At 40.8% G+C, this 26408-nt stretch overlaps 1 protein-coding gene across 1 annotated transcript in view; it reads right to left on the bottom strand.

Moving 5' to 3' along the window:
• Nucleotides 1–9804: 9804 nt before the first annotated feature.
• Nucleotides 9805–26408, bottom strand: part of UBL3 (ubiquitin like 3) — a 70074-nt gene continuing 53470 nt past the window's right edge. The window contains exons 2-5 of the mRNA XM_027116580.1: nucleotides 22929–23037; nucleotides 17798–17884; nucleotides 13643–13720; nucleotides 9805–12726 (exon numbers count right to left, since the gene is read on the bottom strand). Coding sequence (XP_026972381.1) covers nucleotides 12674–12726; nucleotides 13643–13720; nucleotides 17798–17884; nucleotides 22929–23037 — 327 coding nt within the window. The 3' untranslated portion in view covers nucleotides 9805–12673. The remainder of the gene's footprint in view (nucleotides 12727–13642; nucleotides 13721–17797; nucleotides 17885–22928; nucleotides 23038–26408) is intronic.

The raw sequence follows: 26408 nt of genomic DNA, 5'->3' as shown, positions 1-26408 counted from the left end.
TATGTTCCCATATCTCTTCCCTCTTGCGTCTCCCTCCCTCCCACCCTCCCTATCCCACCCCTGCAGGCGGTCACAAGAGCTGATCTCCCTGTGCTACGCGGCTGCTTCCCACTAGCTATCTAGAGGCATGGACATATATGCATGGGCTCTTAAGTGACGGGCAGGAGGCCTGTTTCTTGCACTGCACAGGGTGCCTCAGTCTCTCTCCGACGAATCAGATATTCTTTGAGCGCCGCTGAGGCACATTTGCCTAGAGTAATGCACACCCAAAATAAAGGCTCAGATGAGAAGAGCTTTATGACCCAAGCTCACCAGCACAAACTTATTTGCAGACACATATTTTTAACCAGCTCAGCAGCCGTCCCTGGGCCGGGCACAAACTGTACAGCGATGCTGTGTTTCTGGCTTTCACATTTGTGTACGATCTTGGAGACCATTCTCGACTGTTTACAGCTACAGCTACGTTTCTTACTTGGGAGCCCGTTGTGGGGATCCCCACAGCAGTTTTGGGGAACTGAGACAGAGAACCAATTTGCATTTGCACTCATGCACATACCCCCTCCTGTCAAGTGCTAGGTTCTGAGTGTCCTGTTGCTTAAAATTCAGGTGTCCAAGCAGCTAGGGGCCAGGATCCACAAAGCTGCCACCTTCACGTTTATTTCTTTGTTCAGTAGGGATGCCTTGCCTCCCAATGCGTCCAGAAGAAAGAAAGCAGCTGAGATGGGTCCGTGAAAAAAAAAAAGGAAAAGGAAAGAGGAAAGGAGGGTCACATCTTTTGAGCCCTTACGTGTGTGAGTTCTGGGCAGATAGTAGCTCATTAAATCTCAACACTGATCGAACCACTGGGACACTGGGGATGGTACCTCTATTTCACATGGAGCGGTGGATGTTAGAGGAGTTAAACGATGTGCCCACACCCATTAGACTGGTTTATGGGGGCGCTGGGATTAAAAGCACATCTGTCTGACTCTTGGGCTTGTGTTTTTCCACATTACCGACAGAGGTTATGTCAAGGCTGGGCAGCTGGGTAGACAGTAAACAGAAAAGGAGGCTAAGGGTTATTAATGGCTGTGAGTAGGTGTAAAACAGAGCTAAGAGTTTTAGGACAACCAAGGAACAGGTTGCTGAGCTCTCGTCCTATAAATAGGTCAAAGCAATTCATCAAGACGAAAAACGTTTTGAGAAATTTGCTACAAAGATCTTCTGTCAAAAAAAAAAAAAGGTCATGAAGAACCCAGGGGCAGGACAGGAATAAAGACGCAGACGTAGAGAATGGACTTGAGGACACGGGGAGGGGGAAGGGTAAGCTGGGACGAAGTGAGAGAGTGGCATGGACATATATACACTACCAAATGTAAAAAGATAGCTAGTGGGAAGCAGCCGCATAGCACAGGGAGATCAGCTTGGTGCTTTGTGACCACCTAGAGGGGTGGGATAGGGAGGGTGGGAGGGAGGGAGACGCAAGAGGGAGGAGATATGGGAACATATGTATATGTATAGCTGATTCACTTTGTTATACAGCAGAAACTGACACACCATTGTAAAGCAATTCTACTCCAAGAAAGATGTTAAAAAAAAAAAAAAAGATCTTTTTTCATTATGCTGTCAATGTAATGATGTATAAGGCCTTCCACCATTCAGGAACTGTCTAATCGCTCCCTTGGAAAGCGGGGCCGCGCTGGTGTGGGTTCAGCTGTGGGATGTGTATAGGGGTGTGGGCAGTGTTGGGAGGTGAGTGGCATTTACTAGAAGCAGGGCCTGGACACCAAGGAGATGCCAGGCCAGAGTCAGAAGGAACAGGCCAGTGCTGGGTCTCCAAGCCCTGTGAGGCTGGGCCCAAGGGGGTGTGTGTGTGTATGAAAGATGGAACCAGTGCTTGAACAGGTCAAGAAGGTGGAAATAGAGTACGTCCGGGTCATTCCCGACCCAAAGGCAATCTGCTTCTGTGCTTTGTTTCTTTTTTAAAGTAGCACCTATGGCCTCTGGGGCGCACGTGTAAGGCACGTACAAAGAACAGGCAGAAGTCGTTTCCAACTGGCCGTTTTTGACATCCACCCTTGATTAAAAGTGAGAGCACAGTTGAGCTCCCGGAAGGCTCCCTGCGGGTGGTTCAAGTGATGGGATGTAGCCCTTGGACGCAGGGGACACTGAGAACAGCTGGGACAAGTGGGCGTAAAGCAGCTGAGGGTCTCCAGCCTTCCCATGCCCTGGGATGGCTGCAGACCTGCCTGGGACAGGACCTGGGAGCCAGAGCGGCCTGTTAGTCTGAAGAAGGGCCATGTGTGACGTCACACAGATGATGTCACCCTGCCCTAAGGGTTCTGTCTGGTCTGTCTCCCCAGGCTCAATGAGCAGACGCCCCCTGGCGCTGACTCCAGAGCCTGCAATGTGACCCAGCATGGGGACTGCTCTGTTCTCGGGGCCTGGTCGTCAGCCTCCGTGGGAATGTGTACTGAGTCCCTGTCATGGACCCTCACCCATCAGGCCTGCGCTGCAGCCTGAGGCGTCGGCAGACAGGTTGGGTAACGGAATATAGGCAAGCTGTGTACTTCGTCCATGAAACAGGGCCCACACTCTAAGGGGGACCCGCCTTCTTGGAAAAGAATTCTTCTCCCCATCCCTCAGGGCCTGGCCTTGCCAGCTGCAGGGATTTCTTCTTCTTTTTTTTTTTTTTTTTTTGAAGCTTTATACCTATTAGAAGTTCCAGAGTCAGGAGAATCACCACCAATATTACACAGGCTACCAGGAAACTGCTGACACTCGCACTGAGCAAAAATACCTGCCACACAGCTGCTCCCTTCCCACAGCACGGCTTCAGCCAGGTAGACCCTCCTCTTTGGAAATCTTCGTCCAGATTTGACAGGAGCTGCGAGCCCGCCGTGGAGAGGTCAGCCACAGCCAGGGGCATTGCTCCCGTGCAGCTGGTGAACCTTGCCTGTCGGCACCAGCTGCAGGGATTTCTCTCCAGCGGTTAAAATACACAGTCCACACGTGCATGGCCAACCTTGGAGGAAAGGTGTCAGGAAGCAAGAGGCCACAGGATTTGAAGTCAAATGTTTTTGAGAGCAGCTCGGCTCTCTTGGCTTGGGAAGTAGCTTGTCTTTGAGTTATAGAGTCTTAACTTTTGAATTGGAGGTCAAGGTGGTGCTCACGTGGTCCAACCTCCACATTTTATGGCAAAGGAGACTGAGGACAAGTCCATCCGGGATCGCCATTGGATGGGAGAGCTGAGGCCCTAAGCCTACTCTGACCCTCGGGGCTGGGCTTCTCTGTCCTGTGAAGAGGACCGGTGGGGACACGGGGTCAGAGAAGCCCCAGGGGAGACAGATGTGCTCTGGATCTGGAATTAGAGGACCCAGGGAGACAGTTACATCGCAGGGGAAAGTGAGAGGGCGGGTGAAGGGGTAAGTGCATGAAGGACAGACATGAAGGGTATCTTCCCGGGGCCAGTGAGGGCACCAGGCTGATAGGTTTGGGGGGAAAGTGAGAAGTAAAGCTGGGTAGTGTATTGGTCAGAGCGAAGGACTGCAGAAACCAGGGTCCCTCCCAGCTAGTTAAAGCAGAAAGGACTTAATGGTATATATCACCTAGAGAATGGAACAGATAGACAAACAGGCTCTAAGCTGAGCCTCCAAGAGTGAGTCCCTTCCCCACGCGGAAGAACTGGGCTGCCGGGAGGGCTGGGGCCTCCGTCATGATCAGAAAGCTGCCACGTTAAGATGCTGCCTGCAAACTAGAAGTCACTGCCTCCAAGCCAGGACGCACGGCCCCTGTGCCATTTGTACCAGCAGAGCGGATGCTCTGTGCCTGGCTCCTCTTCCGACACACCCCAGCTGTGAATCAGAATCTCCCCGGGTTGCCTCCGAGAGGAGGAACTTAAAACTGGACCTCTAGCTGCAAGAGAGTCAGGAGAATGGATCTTAGCTTTCACTTGTGCAGCTAATGCAAAAGGGTTTGGAATGAGTGTTGAACAAGCCAGTCCCCGGGATTCGCTGCAGGTGGAGAGCCCAGAGCTGCAGGAAGGAGGCCCGTGCCAGGGAGCTTGGATTTTTGTGGTCAGAAGTGAGGAGCCACTGAGAAGTTCTGGGCCCCAGAAGCGTCATGAAAAAAGTGATTTTGAAAAGATTTATCTAAAAACATTATTCCAACCAGATTTGTCACCAGGAAGTCTTAGGTAAAAAAGAAGATATAGGAGACAGTTGCTGTGATCTGCTAATAATCTCAGAGATGAAGAAGGCCTGGAGCAGGGACAGCAGGAGCAGAGAGGAAGAAAATAATAACTAACAGTAAATTGAGACTATTCAGTGACTGATGAGACAGGTAACAAAATGAACCACAAACTCTGTGAGCAGAGACTGTCTCACTTGTCCTTGAACTCTTAGTGCCTCCCCCAGTGCATGGCTTACAGTAGATGCCCAATGAATGGATCTCAGGTGAGCGAGAAAGACAAGTCAAGATGGTAAATGATCATCAAAAGGCAGTTGATTGAATAACTTTAAAACAGTGAGACAACAGATTTTGCTATTTTTCCCTCTTTTTTTTTTTTTTTTTTGCAGTACACGGGCCTCTCACTGTTGTGGCCTCTCCCGTTGCGGAGCACAGGCTCCGGATGCGCAGGTTCAGCGGCCATGGCTCACGGGCCCAGCCGCTCCACGGCATGTGGGATCTTCCCGGACCGGGGTACAAACCCGTGTCCCCTGTATTGGCAGGCGGACTCCCAACCACTGCGCCACCAGGGAAGCACCTATTTTTCCCTCTGTGACCGGCAACTAGAAAAGCACTTTACACAGAGTGTGTGGGGGGAGAGACGGAGGGGTGGAGGAATATGGGAGAAAGTGAAAAATAGAGCTGATTCTCCGGCAGAAGTGAGGGACTAAGACGGTGCCTGAGTTGGGAGAATAATCCGACCCTGAGGGTCACCCCAGGTGGGAATGCACAACACCCTCAGCCGGGCGGGGGGACACCAGCTCCAGACCCTCAGTGACGCATCAGCAGAGCGAGCAGGGGAAGCTTCTCCAACAGAGCCTGCACACCCCGCAGCTGAGTTTTCTTTCTTTTCCTTCCATCCCCCTCCCCCCCACCCATTTCCACAAACTCCACAACATCATACTTAGAGAACTAAAGTATACATTTCTTAAAAAGCAAAGGACTGGACCCAGCTGAGAATCAAAGTGCTGACATCAGAAGAAAGACGGAGGTCATCTCAGTGACTGCACACGGAAAAGACACCAATGTTAAAGCAGAGAAGATAACACATCCGGCCCGTGAATGGTGAGAATCCAATAGAAGCACAGTTGGTGTCCCTGAAGCAGAGGATTGACAAGAGGACCAGAAGATGTCCTGAGAGATACGTATGAAAAATTTCCCAGGCAGAACTGGATCTGCAGGTTAAAAGCACACTCCACATTCTTGGAGATTTTGACACTGAAAGCTCTTTGCCAAGGCATAGCCTGGAGAAGCTGTTGAACTTGAAGCTTAAACAAAGGAATCTCCAGGCATCTAGAAAAACACAAATCAACTACAAGAGAGACAAATTAGACTGGCCTCAGAATTGTTCACAACAGTCAGGGCCTGAGAACATTGGAGTAATGTCTACCAAGTTCTGAAAGAACGTGCAGCCTGAGATCATTCCACCCCATCAAGGTGTCATTCAGACGTAAAGGTAACAGACAGACATCTTTAGGCAGTGCTGTGAATCTTCTTAAAAAGATATTTTACAATAACAACTTAACCCACTGATAGATGACTCATGATTTAAAACCATCAGGACTCGGGAAGCTTTGATGAAAGATTGGTAAGTGAATATGGAATCCATTTAAATGTAGAGTTAAAACTGAATAATTATGATACCACGTAATTAGAGAGCAGTGTATGTGTTAGAAATATGGGAAGTATTAAAATAATCATATAACTTAACAAAATTCAGAGGGGGTCAGACGGAAGAAGTAATACCTCTTTCATCTTTCAGAGAAAGGAATCAATTAGTATTGTCTGAAACTGAAACATGAAGTACTAAAGATAAATAGTCACCCCTTCTTTTTCTTCATAATCACTTTCTTTAATCCTAGAGGGATATTTAGGAAACAACCCTCTGGTGGTGAAGAAACTTTTATGTGACAGTGATTCTTTGAGTTTCATTTCCATGTCTTTTGTTGAATGCAACTAAAATTCGAAACAGCTTCTGTTGTATGACCCCAGGTTTATAAAGCAGTTTTGCTTACGAACCGTCTCTGCTGTCAACGTGAACCGAGAACATTCAGATCATGTTCTTATTTGTGCGTGATGGGCTTGGGGTGAAACTAAAGTGAAAACACTTTTCACCTCTTCATGTTTAAGACTCTGAATTCTTTATAATAAGCATTTTTAAAAATACAGAAACAGTGCATTTTATTTTATTATGTAATTTATTACCGTAGAAAGGCTGGAGGGAAATCGCCAAGTCCCTTCTGGGGGTGTGTGAGTGTGCGTGACAGTCAGTGGTGCAGCCCCACCTGCAGGAAAAGTCCAGATTTCGGAGTCACGGGTGGGGTTTCTGAGCTTCCTCGCGTCGTGGCCCCGGCTCACTTTGCAAGCCTCCACTTTCTCATTGCCTCCCTGTCAAAGTCAAGTCCTCCGTGCTCCAGCCACACCGAGCTACTCACAATCTCCTCGCCAGCGTGCCCGCTTTCATTTCTGGGCCTTTGCATTTCTGTTTGCTCTGCTTGCATCGCCCTCTGCCCATTTTCTCTGAAGCTCTGCCGGGCTCCTTTTCCTGGGTAAGGCCTACTCATGTGTTTGAAAAAAAGTTTTATTTTTCTTTTACTGTGGTAAAATATATATAACATAGAATTTACCATTTTAATCATTCTTAAGCATACAAGCCGGGGCATTAAGTGCATTCACGATGTGCAGCCATCCCCACTGTCCACCTCCAGAGCTCTTTTCATCTTCCCAGACTGAAACTGTGTCCCCGCGTCCCCATCCTTGCCTTCCCCCAGCCTCTGGTCACTTCTGTTCTACTTTCCATCGCTATGATGCCTATTCAAGGTACTTCGTATAAGTGGAATCATACAATATTTGTCCTCTTGTGGCCTCTTATTTCACTTAGAATAGTGTCTTCAAGGCTCATCCGTGTTATAGCATGTGTCAGAATTTCCATCCTTTTTAAAGTTGAATAATAGTCCATTGTCTGACGATACCACATTTTGCTTTTCTATTCATCTGTTTGGGTAGTTGCCACCTTTTGGGTACTGTGAATAATGTTGCTGTGAACACTGACGTACAAATCCTTCTCATTTTTATGGATTCCACTTCGACATTATTTCTCCCCGTGGGTATCGCGGCTGGGATGCTGGGGGTCTGGCCTCGTGGTCTGGGAGCGGGTGGTGGTGGTGAGCATGCGCAAAGGCACGCAGGGAGGAGGGGGTCTAGGGCGATGCGGCGGGAGGGGCGCAGGGGCAGTACTACTCGGCGTGCGCAAGGTCTCCTAGAATCCAAAGCGGCTGGGACCCTTATTCCCCGTCTCCATCCTCTCGCCCGGTTTCCATTTCTACTTTAACTCCACTTACTGCAGTCTTTCCACCGTATTGTGTTCTCGGTATTTAAGTGGTTCTGGTTTTGGTCATTGGCAAGAATTAAGGAGACCATTCCGAGCCACGAGTGTTCTGATTTAGTTCAGCTGATGTGAGCAACCCAGGCGTCAATAGGAAAAAGTAAAAAATTAAAATAATGAAAACTCCCCCGGTGGTTCCGGCATGCAGCCAGGGTCGGCACCCAGCAGTGTATCCCTGCCATGTTCTTTTTGTTTTGAGCACAGCAATCGTGTACTTTCTATTTCCGTTCAAGCCCCGTTCCTTCCAGACCTTTCTAACACCATTCTCAGAGGTGTCTGACACTCACTAGAGTTCTCCTCGATTTACACAGCCAAACACCCGGTTCTGCTCATGCTGTTTAAATTACAATGGGAGAGCTGACTTGTGGCCACAGTGATCTCTTCAGTGTCTTTTTTCCTTCCTCATCGGGATAATTTGTGACTACATAGTGATTTACTTGTGAGAGATCTGCACGCAGAATCTTCCTATTTTTTCTCCTTTTCGTAAGCTACTTCTTCATGATGTCTAGAACACACATGCGTGCTGGGCCCTCCATTTCCGACATAAGGCCCTCTGACAGCTCTGATGGGCGGTCAGATGAGTTCTTGGGCCAGTCAGTGCTAAAAATGTTTATTTTAAAATAATCCCTACAACCCTACAAAATAGGTATTATCCTTACTCTATATATGAAAAAACGGAAGCCCAAAGATTAAGTAACTGGACCTCGAAGCCAGGCCTGATTCCAAAGCCCTGCTGGTCTCGGGCATGGCATCCCGCAGTCTGAGGGCTGAATGGCAGTTATCAGTCAAAATGGAGATGTGTTCATCAAATTTTTAAAAACGCTTGAGAAACACTGGTGGAAGGTCGCACGCTAATTAGTGGAACTCAGTTAAGCAAAGCCCCGAAGAGAAAACCTCGTGATGCAGAAGGGGACCATGAGAAGGGCCAGGCTCCAGAACGCCGGAAAAGCCATCTTATCCAGCAGACAATTGAGAACGGAATAAATCCCCCTCTTTTATTATCACATGGAACATGTGGACAGTCTAAAAAGCAGCACCGATTAAAACCTTGAGGTTCCAGTTCCGTGTGTGGTCAGGCACTATTCCCCTCTAGATCCTGTTCCCTCCTTGTTATTTAAAAGGAGCAAAGTGTCTTCTACTACAACGTAGACTCCCCTTACACCAAAATAAGGCTTGAGAAATGTCTGTAGAAAATAAAAATCAGATACTGAACAATGTCTGAATGTGTAATAACTACACTCTAGAATCAGTTGAGTCTCTGCCTCAGACTCGTTTGGTTTTAAAACAAATCACTTCCAGAGCCACGTTAAGAAATATATGTTTGTTTACCCAATTCCTTTTCTCCCCCCCCCCCGCCGCCGTGCCACGCGGCATGCAGTGGAAGTGCAGTCTTAACCACTGGATCACCAGGGAAGTCCCCCAGTTCCTTTTTTTATTGGTTGAATCAAAGGAGAGATTGACATCCCCTTTCCCCAAGTATTGATTTACCATGCCTACTGTATACTTCTTGAAAGTTGGCGTTTTGAAAAAGAGGCAGAATAAAAAAAATTGAAGGACATTTGATGTCATTGTCAAGGGCCACAAAATAATAAATGAAGTATGTTTTCATATTGTAGTACTGGCTTAAACTTCACCGAGACCTGGACGCTTATTTACTTTTGTCCACGAACTCTTTCGGAAGCCAGTGCCCACCCCATCCCCCGGTCTGTGAAAGGGCTTCACACACGCTGTATTCTTCCGAAGAAAGCGCACCAAGCGCTCGGAGCCGCAGAGGGGAGCCGCAGCCAACCACCCGCTGCCCACGTCCGAGAAGCCCACTCTGCTAGGTCAGGGAAACCGTGCCTAGGAGACAGCCAGCAGCCTGCAGTTTTGTTTCAACCACAAGTATAGGTTACACGTCCTTCTTCAAGCCCTCCTGCCACCCCTAGTCACTCTGTTTGGCTAACCAGTGGCTATATTGCAAAATAATAATGGGAAAAAAATTAAAGAGATGCCTGCAACAGTTACCAGTAAGGATGGTGTGAAGGTACACAAAATTTTGGTTGATCACTTCTCTTTGGTTTCGGTAACAGAGAAGAAAAAAAGGCTGACATAATGCTGATTTTACTGAGGAATGTAATAAAATAAATGGAAGGAAAAAAGAGAAAAATAGTAGAGACAAAGAATATTTCTACACCAAAATTATGAAGTCATTTAAAAGAAGGGAAGTATTCTACAACAGATGAAGAAAGTTTTAATTTCTTTTCACATTAAACATTGTTCACCACAGTCAGCTAACAGAAATTATTGTAACATTGGTCAAGATGACATAAAACAAAGGATAGATGTTTGTCATGAGAAAACCTCATGTAATGTGCGTGATGATGTTAAATACTACATTTTTCATGACAAGATACAACTCATCTTGAAGAGGAACCAAATAAGTCAGATCAAGGAGACATGCTGAGGTTTTAATAAAGAAGGAAAGCTTTGCCTTTTCCAGAATACTTCAAGTCTAGGACAATTTAGGTGAAAGACATGAGTTAAATACCAAGTGCTGGGCAGGGTCACAGGCCCGTAGCTCAGGTTTCATTTACAGGACTGGACCTCTGCGGCTCTCGCCTTTCAGCAAGCAAGCTGTTTGTGGCAGAGGGACCGTCAATGGGATATGATCGATCCGTTTTAACCGGCAGGCAGTCCAAGGAGCTATTTTCAAAGGGATGGTTGAGTATCTTCATGTATACACTATTAAGGCATCTACATTTTTGGTGTTTCCTGTATGTAATTTTACTGCAATTTTCAAATTCTTCTTTGCATTTTGCACAACAATGATATCAGGTATTGAGAGACATAATTCTCTACTGATGAACCAGTTCATCCATTTTGCAAACTCCAAATTGAGGTCTTGTGAAGGGAAATTTATAATGTGGGAACACACAGAAAGATATATTGAAAACCAATAGAGAATATGGTTAACCATAAAATTTCAATCACAATTAAATGTAGTCTTTAACTTTGGAGAAACAGAAGAATAATTAGAATTAAAATAGGTATTAAAAATAATTACCAGTAGTTTGTATTAGGAAAGAATACAGCCATAAATGGCTTAATTGCCCAATTAAGTAACTACCAGATTCTTCTTTAGTCCACACTAACAGAATTCACATGTGAGTTAGTCAACAAAGCATATAAATGTTCGACATCTCTTGAATAGAACATCTTAGTGATAACAGGGACTACATAATTCTACCCATTGTCGTGACTGTGCACAAATTAACCAGGTTAAATACCAGAGATACATTGGGATTCGTCCCAAACCTAACAGTAGAATATTAAACAAATTTTTTAAAGATTCAGAAATAAAAACTGAACAATTTTAACATGGATGAGACAGTGCTTAAACAATTATCAACCTAATCAAGACCTTTAAAATTACCACCAAAATGCACTACAATATTTTTTTTATTTAGTTTACAGAAAGGATCTATAAGTCCAGGTTGCAGAAGGAAAATGTTCAGTGCTATTTACATTCATTTTAAAACTCTGCTCTATACAAATTTAATTCTGATCAGTATGAACAATATTTTCGTAGATCTACTGCATATAAAGCCTTTTCGTCAAAGCATTAACAATGAATAAAATAACCTGATTACCTTTAAACAAAGCTGACCGTTTGAAACGATTTACACTTACTATTTGTAAGGGCCGTGGACACTCATTTCAGTACAGAACATAACGTCAGCCTGCAAGTTCATTTTTATAAAGGCTAAAGTTATTTATATGGAACATTGTTCTATATACTACACGCCAATCTATATTTAAGTTCTATAGTTAGGTATTTTATAAGTTTTTTATTAAATATATTCTACACGCATTTGTAATTTCATCCAGGAAGAATTTCTTCCCAGTGAAAAAATATAAAATCTTTTATATTTTTTACAGGTTTAGATGAAACTAGCTCATGCTTTAGTGCTGTGCAAATTGTTTTTAGCATATCAATTTTTAAATTATTGGTACAAAACAAAACAATGGCATCCCTAATCAAGTGTGCCTTGAAAATCAGCTTTTGACTTTAATACAATTGCAAGCACTAATACCCAATGCAAACTACATAAAGAAACAAAATTAGTCCTATGGAGAATTTTTTAATTTTAAGAATTCATCTGAGGTCTCTAATGAGTAACTGTGACACTGGACACAGAGATGAGCAATAATTATGGAAAAATTCAATTTGCTGATATTCAAATACACAAAATTGATGAATAAATGAGGTTTTCTAATATTTCTGCGCAATCACGGAGGTCTACGAGTGACTGGAATTTACCCCTGCGTTAAGGCTAGGACGCGAGCTCTCACCCATCTTGTGCTATGTGAACCAGCCCTCCGTCACTGTCTGACTAGAGTGCACATGTTAAAGGAAAGACAACTAGTCTCATCAGCCCTCTGCTGAGTAATTTCAACAAGAGGCACGTTTTGTTTCTTCACTTGTTGCAGTGAGAACAGTCGCACTCAGTGTAGGATTCTGTGCCAGTGCAGCCGCCACGGCTGACTTTGGTAGCATTCACCCAACATTTCAGTTTCTTTTCCATTTTTTACTCTCATGTTAGCCCAGTAATTAACTTCATTAACTGCTGTGTCTTCCAGTGTGGATTGTATATATGAGTATATTTCTAGGTACCATAAACCATGTTATAAATTCTGCTGATGAAGAAAATAACCGTCAATCTTTTTTAGTGCACACTGTATTTGGAACACTTGATTTTGTTAGTTCTGGTAATGAAAATTTTTGTGGCAGCAAAATCGTTTCTGCTATGAAAGATAACTTGTTAACTTTTCCCCTGGAGATTGACTTGCATTCAAAAATCAATACATTTTTAAAACTGCTGAACATAAACAAAAATACTGGAAATAAAAAATCATAGTGAAAAATGTTCTTGGTTCTTTTTACTTTCATGAGAAAAGATGACAGTGTTCATGTGATAGTTCAGGTCCACGTATTTATAGGCAGACTCTTCCTAAAGGTTCTGAAGCGACGTTGGGTCTCCTCTGGCCCAGCAGCATGAAAGACAAAGACTACATCACACCACACCTGGCAGACACTGTTTACAGGATCACACAGCAATTACTCTCTCCAGTCTTTTCGCGATTCCTCTGACCTAGGGAAGATGAAGAGAAGCCTTGTTTATAAAAATGCACGGGGGGACTCCCCGGGGGGGGCTTCCCTGGTGGTGCAGTGGTTGAGAGTCCGCCTGCCAATGCAGGGGACACGGGTTTGTGCCCCAGTCTGGGAAGATCCCACATGCCGCGGAGCGGCTGGGCCCGTGAGCCATGGCCGCTGAGCCTGCGCGTCCGGAGCCTGTGCTCCACATAACGGGAGAGGCCGCAGCAGTGAGAGGCCTGCATACCGCAAAAAAAAAAAAAAAGCATGGGGAAAGGGGCATAATAAGAAACAGCAAGCATAGTAAGAAACAGGATTTTTCTGCTTAATGTTTGCATTATTTTAAATTAAAAAGCTATAGTAAATACCCTTTTAATTTTAGCCTGTTTCCAAAGTGTCTGGTTATTTGCTTACTAACAAGTTCCATCCATAAACTATGAATAGTTTCTGGTGACTCGTTAGGTCTTAGCAATAGTCCACAAAGTCACCTTCCCTCTCCACTGAGACCCAGCTCCAGGATGGATGGTAGCACCTCATCCTGCACTATCCTCCACAAGCCTTCCCGGAAGCAGAAGGCTTCCACAAGGCAAGCAGATGGCTGGGCGGCGGGCGGGGCGGTGATACCTGTCTTCACCCCCAAAAGAGGCCCGCAGAGGTTTTTAACATAAGGGCCCACTTACCTACCCAGACACCCTAGAGATTCCACAGTCCTGCCCCTCCCTCTCCTCTCCCCCAAACCAAGATACACACATAAACACAGAGGAGAATCAAGGGACACGCTGATTTGGTTTGACTGCTAAGGACCAGTCACCATAAACTATGAGAACTTCTTCCCCTCAGAATTTCCGAGAAGCGCGGAGCCACTCCTGAATGGCTGTGGCTCGAGTGAGAACCTTCTCGAGCGCACGGCTCACCTTGAGAGTTGGGCTCTGGCAGTGTCTCTCTGGCCACCAAGTGCATCACTGTTGTTTTGCCAAAAGGAAGTTTTAATGCTATGTGAAAAGCAGAAGACAACTTGTTACATATACACCAACCTGTTGAAATCACTAACCAAAATTGAAACCATTTTAAAAATTGATTGCTTTTTGTATGACTTCCTCAACAGATGGCATTTCTTACCAGAGAGAGCATCTCTTACAAAATGAAATTAGGTTCATATTATCAGAAACAATTTTTATAATTCAGAAATTATTTAGCTATGGCTATCAGCTTGACACATATATACACATTGTTTAAGGAAGGGGACAAGAGAAAATGCATAACTGGTTAATATTGGATAATCTTTAAAGGAGAGAAGGAATTTCAAAAAGGTTTTAAAGAATACTTTTTCTAAATTAGGGGGAAGTTTAGATTAAGAGACATTTGTTTCTAAACCTAATTATGTTTAGTCACATAATAAAATTCCTGCACCAGACAGGCCACTATAATGTAGAAACAGAAGAAATGACAAACAATTTTAAACATAATAATAATATAATAATTTTATTATTTTTAACCTTATATGCTTCAATTAGAAAATAATTTTCTTAAAAAGGTTCCTTTAAAAGAATCACTGTCTTGGCATTATTAGTAATCACCGTTTTCTAATCAAGTCTTTAAAAGGTTTTTCTCATTTATAAGTAATAATTTTTATTATGAAATATTTCAGACACAGACCAATATAACGCACCCATGAACCACTGACGCAAAAGTTTCATGGCAAATCCCTTTGTCATTCTGTGTATAAAATTAGAAGCAGCCGGTAGCTCTAACATCTGGAGTTGTTTCCATAGCCGTGATGTTTTAGTTCTGACGTTTCAAGCTAGTCTCTTCACTACAAGCTTAAAGCAGGCTTAGATCATCACGTAGCAAGCACTACCCTCCTACCACTTGCTCTTGAAACCTGCTCTATAGGATGATGGTTAAAAAGAGCCCTAATTATCTTCAATATTCCTAATATTTCATGTAATCGAGGTGAGTTTCCATCTTACTTAAAGCTAGCCAGCCACTACTTGGTCTGCTCTCTTAATTTCTGAAGTTAAAATGAAGCACCGCGGCCCCAAAATACACACTAGGCTGAAGACAAAGGAGGGCCTTTACTGGGTAATCGCCTGGGCCTGACTTAACCCTGAAATGCAAACAGGACCTTATACGATGAAACATTTCACTAAATGTATTGGGAGAGCCTGACTGAATTTAAAATGTCCACATACCAAGCTGTGTTCCACTCTCACACCACCTTCTTGACTCCAGTAAGCCAGACCTGGGTTACAATTGCACCCTGCTACTTACTGACTGTAAGATGAGTTCTGAGAGTTCTGTTGACCCCTCCCTACACCTCAGCTTCCTCCACCTAAATTGGAGATAGTAATTCTATCACCTGCCCCCTACCACTGTATTGATTAAAAGAAACAATCCAAGGAAAGTGCTTACCTCGGGGCTTGGCACAAAAAACATTCCATAAATATTACCATGATCATCATCTTTTTGAGCAGCCAGGAAAACAGATCTCAGAGAACAGGTAAGTGAACTGAGATGTAAATGTGGAGAAATGTGGGACAGGCCTAGAAAGCTGCTGAGGGGCTTACTGTTTGAAGCCACAAATTCGATTGACGGCGACTTAGTTTTCTTCTCCATCTGAATTTTAACTAGAAATTGTAGACATTGATACTAAGAGAAGGTAAAGGAAGAGGGATACCAGATCCAAGATGCTTTCTCTCCTTCACTGTGCTGCTTCTGCTTTCTACTGGGGCACTGCACAGTACCCAGAAGAGAGATTCTCACCCTTTACAGAAAAATGACCAGGGACGGCAAATCGGTAGTAGATTGGGAGACAGGGCGGGGGAGAGTGGGCATGCAGAAATCTGCATTTAAAAATAAGTATCCGATGCCCACAGGGTTACACATACAGAGCAAGTCTCAAGCCGTGCAAAGCAAGCCTAGGCCTTCTCCACACTAGCCATTCAACTGTATGACCCTGTGTGCCGTCTCCTCCTTATCCACATTCAACAATACAGGGAGACAGAGCCTTCCCTGGTGGCGCAATGGTTGAGAGTCTGCCTGCCAATGCAGGGGACACGGGTTCGTGCCCCGGCCCGGGAAGATCCCACATGCCGTGGAGCGGCTGGGCCCGTGAGCCATGGCCGCTGAGCCTGCGCGTCCGGAGCCTGTGCTCCGCAACGGGAGAGGCCACAGCAGTGAGAGGCCTGCGTACCTCAAAAAAAAAACAAAAACAAAAAACAGGGAGACAAAGAAAAACAGCGACCAAAAAGCCACAAATAGTTCAATGTTATTACCCAGATTTACTGATCAACTTGAAAGGTCTAGGTTATATTCCTATGCTCTTTGTCTAAATCACTAAGACCAGAGATGGTTTGTTCTTGAAAAGATTGACAGCAACATAGAATGAGAGTAATAACGTAAGTCAATCTGTTAATCGGTCAAAAACAAATTCAAAAAAAAAGTCAATAGTTTGATTTTAACACAAATTCTATTATCTTTAATATGAAGTTGGAACTTTGGGGCCACAACAGAGAGGTAGTTAAAGAATTAAGTTGATAAGAAATTGCTCATGTAGATCAATACTCAAAGGGAAATGGAGTCTCAAGAGTCATTCGTGGAGTCAATAGATTAATTCAATCAACCTTGACCCATCAACACTACAAGAGCTTATGTGAGGCACAGACAATCAAAAAAAGACTAAAATATGGTCCCATCCTTAATGAATGTAAAATACAGCCATAGACAACACATTAAGAATTGGTCCATGTAACTACACAAAGAGCTATAAAGAAGTAATAATAACAATAACTACAAACCAAAAAAAGCTATATTTTAAACGGCAGATACCTCTCAGTAGATAGCAGCACTTTTTAGACCAGTGTTATCAATGCCTCCAAAACTTGGCTGTGTGTAAAATTACATACTGAAACACTCCATCGACTTGATATTGTCATAATAATCATTTGCATTCATCTGCTCCAAGTCACATAGTATTTTAACAGTGAATTGTATGTGTTTCTACTATGTAATACCAGAGCACCTTGAAGGAAGAGATTCTTTTTCAACCCTGTATCTTTAATTGTTTAGCAGTGTTGGCACATAAGAAATAAATACATGCTGAATAAATGAATGAATGAACGAAAATATTCTACCTTTAAGGAAGAACAGATTAAACATTTCGATTATTAGGTTTAGAGGAAAAAAGTCATGACTATATGTAAACAAAGATATATTACAGTAGATCACTTCCTTTGCCTACCTATTTCTAATTCTCATAATATATTTGAAATACTTGTACTTAAATAAAAACAAATCCTGCTGATGGTAGACAATGTTCCACCCAGAAGGGGGCACTATTGAGCTACATTTCCCCATTCACATATAAAGAGCAGTAATAGCTAACAATTAAAGTGTTTACTATGTGCCAAGCACTGTTCTATGTGCTTTGAATTTATAAACTAATTCAACCCTCCCAACCTATGAGGTAGGCACTATGGTTATCCTAATTTACTGATGAGGAAACTAAGACAGAAAGCAGTGAAGTAACTTGTTCAAGGTTACAGAGCCAGTAAGTAGTGGAGCTAAGATACAACGTAGACAATCTTGCTCTAAAATCTGCTCTTTCAGTCACTACACTACAGTTTCTCTAATGTTACTCACGTACCTTTATTCCTGCATGATTAGCAATTACATCAGTTAGAGTCAAACTGAAAACATACCTTCAGTATTCTATTTGAAAATCCATTACCATAAACTTTTCCTAGTTTGTGTGTCTCGCTTTAACTTAAAAATATTACATCTAAATTATATTACCCAGAAGTACACTTAAATTACATTTATAAAATATAGGTATGGACTCCCATCTGTAATGGCTTAGAGTTTATTCTACAAGGCAGTAAACACTTAATCATAGTGCTAAAATTAAACGGAATGAAAAATGCGAAGACGTAGACATATCAAAAATTAGGCAAAATTCACAGTTTGAAATTATATATTTTTAGTACGATAAGACATTAGCGTTTAAACAAACAAATGAATAATGCTGCCATGAGACAGGCATTAAATCCCATTACAAAGGTAACTATTACCTCCTAATGTGACATTTCCATGTAGAAATCGTCCTTGATAAATAAGGCGTAGAATGTTTGGACTGCTGACCTGCTCTTCTTCCCAGTCTGAAAAGAACCAGGGAATTGTTAGGTGCATTTCAACATAAAATTAAGGTATTAGCGCATTGTTCTAAAATTCGGCTCCAAATCAGATAGAATACATCAGAGAAGACGCTTGGCGCTTCCTTATAATTGGAACAGTCACGACCCACTTAATCACTGTTCTTGCTGTTCTCGTTAAATAGCAAGAGCTGCTTAAGGCTAGTTTTTGCCTCCTAAAGAACACTGAACTGTGCCGAAATATGGTCCTGAAGTTTAAAAATGAAAACAAATGAGTTGAGGAAAATCTAATCCTAGTTTAAAAAATGTCAGCTGAAAATGTTAATAACCAGTAATTAACAGAAAATATTATAATATTACCAATATTTGTACCTTTTAAAATATACATTTGAGGCTGGAAACAATAGGTTTAACAAAGATTTTTAAAAGAATTAATATATTGATATAGAGCATAACAAAAAATTATACCTCAATAACTGGAAAACAAACATTTAAAAAACCAGAACAACAAAAAAATTAGGTGTTTACTTTTGGGTAATGTTGATAACTTTATCGTTTTTTTGAAGCCAATTGATAAACATTACAGAAGACACAACTTTAGTTGACTTTACCCAAAATTCTCAGTATAAACTTGAAAAATAACATATTAGAAGGTGCTATATAAGTATGAAAGCTAGGATAATGTACAAAGAAAATCAAAAGAGAAACTGGTAGGTAGAATGAATAACAGAATATTTCATTTTAGTGTATAACTTACATTATAGTAAAATATGGAATATGATTCTGTTAAAATAATGGTTTGAGAACAGTAGTATCATGACAAGGTATGGGGTTAGTAATTTTCACTAGCTTGTAGATACAGAATTTGAAGCTCTGATTTTGAAAGGTTTGAGAATTTCATCATCATCTTCCTCAAGAATTCTAGTATCATGTGTTTGTTTCCTATAGAAGCTCCTGTTTTCAGGAGATGATAACTGTCAACACACAAACTAGTTTAAAGTAGCCTGAGGAGCAAGGGACAGAAGAGAAAGGAGGTAAGTAGAGCACTTTTCTTCTTGCCTTTTTTTGAGTGTTCAAAATGATGAATATGAATTTGATAAAACCAGTGCCTGTCAGTGACTCAGCACAACAGGAATGGGTAAGGAGAAGTGAAACTCATTCATTCTCCCCCAGGCCCCCGTCTCGTCCCTCCCCCTGGGGTGTCTCTGTTGCCTTCTGACTCCAGGGCTCCCAGGTCCCTCTTCTCCAGAAGAAAGAATAAGTTGTCAGTTGTTAACACTTTCGTATGGATTACTTTGAATTCATCACACCCAAAATCATTGTTTAATAGAATATTTCTTTTTCCTTTCCTTTAGCATTGTTCATTTTATTCTGTCACGATAATTTCTACCTAATCTAATTTTACATGGGTCAAATTGTATTTTGTGTTAAATGTCCTCAATGTCAAAATGCCAGGGTTAAAATATTCTCCTATAATTTTTCTTTTTAAAATAATTTTCATTCAGTTTATTCAAACTAAAAAAAAACGTTTACCCATCTCTCCCCTCCCCACACCTTGTGCAACCACCAATCTGCTCTCTGTTATCTATGAGCTTGGCTTTTTTTGTTTGTTTTTTTTTAAGATTCTACATATAAGAGATATCATCCGGTATTCATCTTTCTCTCTCTGACTTATCTCACTTTGCATAATTGCCCTCCAGGTCCATCCATGTTGTTGCAAATGGCAAGATTTCACTCTTTTTCTAATGGCTGAGTAATATTCCATTGTGTATGTGTGTGTCTCTCACAATCTCACTATGCATTCATCCACTGATGGAAACTCAGGTTGTTTCCATATCTTGGCTATTGTAAATAAAGCTGCAGTGGGCATAAGGATGCATATATCATTTCGAATTAAGTGTTTTCATTTTCTTCAGATAAATACCCAGAAGCAGAATTGCTAGACCATATAGTAGTTCTATTTTTCATTTTTTGAGGAATCGCCATACTGTTTTCCAAAGTGGCCGCACCAATTTACATTCCCACCACTGTGGCTGGGAATGTAAATTGGCCTCCTTTTCTCCACATCGTCACCAACACTTGTTATTCCTTGTCTTTTTGATAACAGTCATTGTAACAGGCGTGAGGTAACATGTTGTTATGGTTTTGATTTGCATTTCCCGGATGATTAATGATGTTGAGCATCTCTTCTTGTGCCTGTTGCCCATCTGTATGTCTTCTTTGGAAAAATGTCTATTCAGCTCTCCTACCCATTTTAAAACTGGATTGTTTGTTTTTTTGCTGTTGAGTTGTATGAGTTCCTTGTATATTTTAGATATTAGACCCTTATCAGATATATGAATATTTCTGGTCAAGATATAAAGACAAATGACAGTAATTGTCTAATTTACACGGAAAAAAAATTCTAAAAGTGTTTAAAGTATTTTTTTGAGATGCAGAAACTTGACGCCACATATTTCTTTGTCCTACACAGAGTGTCATGATTCTCATGTGCTTCTGTGGTTTAATATGCTATCTTCCTTTCCTTCTCAGAGGATCTGAAATTTAAAAAGACCTGTAGAAGAATAATGCTTACAGGAGGAATTTCAGCTACTAGCAACATATATCAGTGGGTTATTTTTTGGAACTCTGACCCAATAACACTATGTGCCTGACTATTCCATCTATTAACAATATTCCACTAAGCTGCACAAGAATATACCAAAGGAGACCAACTCCTTCCAAAAATATATTGCACAAAGTATTTCCTCCTACTGATTTAATATTCACTACACTTTTATCATTAGCACCAATAAATATTTACATCTGCTGACCTTTAGTGCATTATGTGATACAAAGCAGACCTAGATTTTTTAATGTTTTATATAAAATAAAAATTATTTATTTTTATTCCCTGCAGTGTCTAAAACTGCTGAGTAGAACTGGCAAACTGAGGAAAAGATTGGGTTCAAAAACCTTTTCTATGAAAATAAGTAACGTAGAATTGATACAATTTCCAACACTGGTAGATGGTTTGGGAAACTATGTTACAGACCTGCACGTGAATCTCACCTTTGTTTACCATTAATCAGGATACTTTAAGGAATTGAAACTACTTTTAATGTCTAAGTCAAACAATCACGAAGGTGAAACTATTTCCTTTACCTCAAGTTATGGCGTAACCCTTGCAGCCAGGGTTGTAGTGCCCTTTTCTACAACACGCCCACAGATGTCAAAAGCCTATCTTCACCCTCCACCCCACAAAAGTCACAAAAGGCATCTTTACACTTAATACAACATCACCACCACACAGGTATTTAAAAACGCTTTCCATACTCTTACTTATCTACCCTGTCCGGCTATGAAGAAAATCCAGTATTCTAAGAACGCAAGTTTAGTTTACTTCGGCTCTTCTGAAATTCCTTCTTATCTATGACCTCTAGCTTCAGTCTCTTCCTGATTTAGGAGCTAGTGTTGACGTGTTCCTTGGTTATCAGTGAGAAGAAAGATCCAGTCATTTGAAAGTGTTTGTCTAAAGCAGAGTATTTCTTAAACTCAGGTCTATGAATCCACAAAGACAGGTTCTTAGGGTCTCAAAGTCCTCTTCAATAAGTTCTAGATTCTGTTTTCATTTTAATGATAATCTGCAAGAGATTATCTAGATAATTCAAATAATTACCTTACAACCAAGTACAGCCTTGGGATTTTAGTGCCCATGTATGCATTTAAGTTTATGATTGTACTGGTGCCAAGCAGTACTTCTTTGTCAAGAGGTTAACAAGAAAAGAACAGAGGTTGACTTAATACATAAACGATGCATTCTTGTTAAGTGAAGGCTGAATGACAATTTGGTACACTGTGTGAATGAAGGTTTTGTGGTGAATCTGCAGATAACTGGGTTCTCATACAGCAAGTAGTAGCAGAGGCATGCCACACTCAACAGTACCATATTCATGGTGCAAGCAGTGAGTTAGTTTTAGCAAAATATATCATGTGGCACACTGAAGTTGTTAATTTGAACATTACCGGTTTTAGAGTTATATTTGCATTTTCTTTGTAGATCTGTTTTAGTTTTATGGTTGTATACAAGTTAATAAGGATAGTTAATTGAGTTATATGTCTCTATCCTTAAAAATAAACATTATAACAAAAATAAGTCAGCACTAGGGAATCTACAAGAATTTTCTTCCTGTAAGGAGTTCCATATATATTTTTTAGGTTGAGAAACACTGACCTAATTGATTCATTTTGTATACACTGTGTTCTTTGTTAAAACAAGTCTTGTGATTTAAAAGTCCAAGCTGCTTTGGTAGTAAAATTAAGTGAAATCAGCTGAAACAGTCATATCACTATGGTACATGCCATTAAAAGGGTCAAGATGACTTGGGTTAAGTTTAAAGGAAGAACATAAGCTAAAGACTCACTTGAGGATGGCAAGCCAGTCTTATTACATAGAAAAGAACCAGAGGAAGGAATAAGACATACACACACCCCGCCCCCGCACCCAAATTCTGTTTGTCATGGATACTGGCTTGAAAATGCAACGTATAAATGGATTTTATACCTCCTTGACCTTGTAGTAGTTCAGAGAACACAGGAAGTGACATGAATTAGAAATTAACTTTGTGTCAAGCTCAATTTTAAATAGGCTATGTATAGAATAGACCAAAGAGAACGTATTATAATTTGTTAAAGACAGTTTTTCTTTCCTTTTATGTGTGTTTTGGTATTAATAGGGTTACTGATATGAAAGTGTGTATGTGTGTGTGTGTGTGTGTGTGTTAGCTACCTTGTGTATTCTTTAAAAAAAATAATTTTCTTTTATCGATACATTAAAACAGCTCTAAAGCCAACCAGGGACTTGATGCACTGGCTCCGTTATCATTCTGCAGTGAGGGAGCTGAAAAGCAAAACCCAGGAAGGATGCAGCAACCCCCTTAACTTTAAGCCTTACCCTCAATCATTTGTTTGTTCTCTTTTATTTACTTACAACTTTTTCAAAATGTTTGTGAAACAAGGTAGGGCATGAAGAATTAACATTATTCATTCCCAAGAGAAAAATACCACTCACCCATTGGCCAATTGTCATACACATGCTTTGCAATGTCAGAAGCAGAATCATTAGGAGAAAACAGGAACTCTTTTGTTTTCCCGCTTACCAAGATGAGGCGCAAGTTTATCTGAAAGAAGACAATGATTCTTTTAATATAAATCTTGCAATTTTTAAAATAAAATAATCTTTTCATTTCAATAACATTCTCAGTTATTACTAATACCATTTTCTGGTTTTTATTAAATTATAAAAAGATTCTTTTTAAAGAATGGGAATTTGAGACGTGATTTTATTTCCATTATTTAATATATATATGTGGGGGGGGTAATTTACCATAATAAACGAACAAAGGAAAACCAGAATTCATTATACTTAACTACTCCAGCAATGCTCAAAATTGGACTTTTACAGGTTATCACTATAACTATAAAATACACATTTTCCATTGAAAAGCTAATAGAAGTGGTTACCCTGCAGATCACATCACTAAACAGGAAAAATAGTTACTTGCTAATCTGCTTCTTAGGAAAAAGAAAGAGACAAGAATTATATACAACTGTTTATCCTATAAAAAATTTTCAAACCTAAACAAATGAACCAGCAACTATAATTTTAAAGAACTTTATTAGAGTTAATAGAGGAGTCAATAATTGTAATTACTTTAATCCCAATTACATGATCGCTCATTTCTGTGGGAAGGGGAGGAGGCGCCATGTGTGACAAAGAACACAGATTCACCCTCACCGGAAAACTTAATCTGGACGAGAGAGCTACAAATTTTGAGATCCACTGGATTTACAATTCCAAGTCAATGTATTTTGCAAAAAGTTCACTTTTTCACTTTTGTCTTTATCCATAATTAATGATATTATTTAAAACCACGATATTCATTAATTTCCCCTATAAGTTCCAGGAATACAAGTGCGGTTTTCTATACCTCCAGGCGTCTGTTAAGAGACCAAATAACACCTTCCTAAAACTTCCAGTCCTGAGCTCAGCGCTGGGACTAGCCTAGCTTCTTTATATAGAGAGAACAGAGAATGTCATTGTACCAGTTTGAATTGCGCCAGGTCCTAGGTTACCCAAGCTCTCCTCCTCAGTTACTAACATTTTTTTTTCTTAGAAAAAAAAACCCAGAAAATCTTTAAGATGACAAAGCCTACAGTGAAAACACTGGTGCCTACTGCAGCAACACCAGGATACCAGGTCACTGATTTACTATCTGCCACAACAGTGGCCATTGCCACTCCCAGTGCCTCACCACTTTGAAAATGTACTGAAAGTTATAAAATATCTCCTCTAGAAAAATGCTATACATGGGCTTCCCTGGTGGCGCGGTGGTTGAGAGTCCGCCTGCTGATGCAGAGGACACGGGTTCGTGTCCCAGTCTGGGAAGATCCCACATGCCGCAGAGCGGCTAGGCCCATGAGCCATGGCCGCTGAGCCTGCGCATCCGGATCCTGTGCTCCGCAACGGGAGAGGCCACAACGGTGAGAGGCCCGCGTACCGCAAAAAAAAAAAAAAAAAATGCTATACACAAACAATTCTGCATTCAATGGAATGCAACTGGATTCCATAGTAGATGGAATAGAACTGGGTTCTATATTAGAAACTGTATTCTAACTGTATGTACACTGTATCTCAATTTTTAAAGTATTTTAAAAGATAAAAGAAAAAGAAATCTACATTTCAGGTGAAAAGCCCTTTCGATATGTCCAATATGAATTTTTGCTGCCTTTTCTAATTAAAATGAACTTAGACCAAAGAACTTAATACAGGAAGAGATCTGATGAAATCACACTGCTATAAAGAAGTAATTTGATTCAGAAACTCTAAGTTCCATTAGAAAAAAATTCAAGTAATAGTTTGCAAACATGATTTTATTGTAAGAAAGCACCACCTTATTCATCTCCTATAACAAGTAATGAGTGATTCTCAAAGCAAGAAGCCTGACGTCTACACAACACAATGTGAAGTTTAGTTCTCACACACATATCACTATCCAAGGCTGTCTCTTTACGTGTGAATATTGGTAAATATATATTTGCTCTGAACTTATATGGAATCTTTTAATAGCTTCAAACTACTATGTAACATCCCTTCAGTTATTAATGCCCAAGAAATTATGCCCTTCATAATGGTTCAGCCACATGTGTCTGCTTAACCAGAAAGAAATATAATTAAATTCAGGCTTCCTAAGAGTTATGTAAGTGATATGAACCTACTATTTCCTGGAATCAGCTTTTAAGTTTAACGTTCATTTCTATTGAGCTTTTCTTCAAATTATATTTAAAAATAGCAAAGAAAAGAGGGAAGGAGGACCTAATCCTTATCTTCTGTAAAGGTTACACTAATGCATACTTTAGATTTTCCCTAATATCCATCAATATGGAAATGGAAAAGTAAATGATAGCACATCCTTACTATGGAAATTTCCCACAGTCATTAAACGACATAAGAGATAGATCTGTATGATTTGACATGGCAAGACATCCACAATATATTAAACAAAAACAAAATAATCCACATACCTCCACCCCATAAATACATAACACTAAGTGCATTCATGCTGCAAAGTTCTTGGCATTTCCTATTTTAAAACTGATATAATCACTGTCACTAATAAACTGATATTTCACTTTCATATTTAAAAGTCAACGGTCTAACAAATTTATGTTTATCTAGATGTTCAGAATGTTGAAAACTTTTGGCCTGTAGATGTGTTTGACACAGGTTAAAAAATATTTTTTAAAATGTTTACAGGTGGGCATGAACTTTTCAGTTTGACACATACCCTACTAATCTCAATATACGCACACTGGTCTGCTTCATACACTTATACCTGGCTGGCCCCAGAAAACATTTAAGTTTATAATTCGTGGTAAAGTTTGAAAGTGGCTTTGGGCTACAAAATGAGAACAGAAAGCAGAGTAAGACTTTAAAACCTACTTAGAGGGAAACTAATCACCCCTTTGGGTGGGGAAAGGGGAGAACATGACAACTGCAAGAATAAGTCTAAAAGTACATCAACCTAAGAATTTATCAAATCTTACCGTTAAACTATCTATAACTGACAGTAGCAGTTAAAGACTGCATTTGGAAAGAAGCTTAAGTCCAAAATTAAAACTAACAGCAATAAACCCACAAAATTAAGTGGCTGAGTAAAGTTAACACATTGCCTGAAACACTTCCACTGCCTGGAACAGTGCCTGGCACATAGTAGGTGTTCAACCAGTATTTGTTGACTCACTAATGTTTCAGTTTCTTCAGTTTGAAGACTCAAGTAGAGATGTAGACTAGATAGGTCAGCACCAAGATCAAAATCCAGGCTTCCACATTCTGGGCATTTTATTAAATGACAAGTGTAGTAAGTAGAATGAGAATGGATAGTAATTTTGTGGTAGTGACACGGACATGTGGCTATTTCACTGTGTAGAGCCCTCAGTGTTTAATTTGTCAGGGTCTGGATCTTAGTGTCAGCAATATGCCACAATTTAT

The sequence above is a fragment of the Aethalodelphis obliquidens genome, unplaced genomic scaffold (assembly GCF_003676395.1).
Source record: "Aethalodelphis obliquidens isolate GAN/ISIS:26980383/991018 unplaced genomic scaffold, ASM367639v1 scaffold16, whole genome shotgun sequence".
NCBI classification, from domain to species: Eukaryota; Metazoa; Chordata; class Mammalia; order Artiodactyla; family Delphinidae; genus Aethalodelphis; species Aethalodelphis obliquidens.
This window is presented reverse-complemented; position numbering and strand designations above follow the sequence as displayed.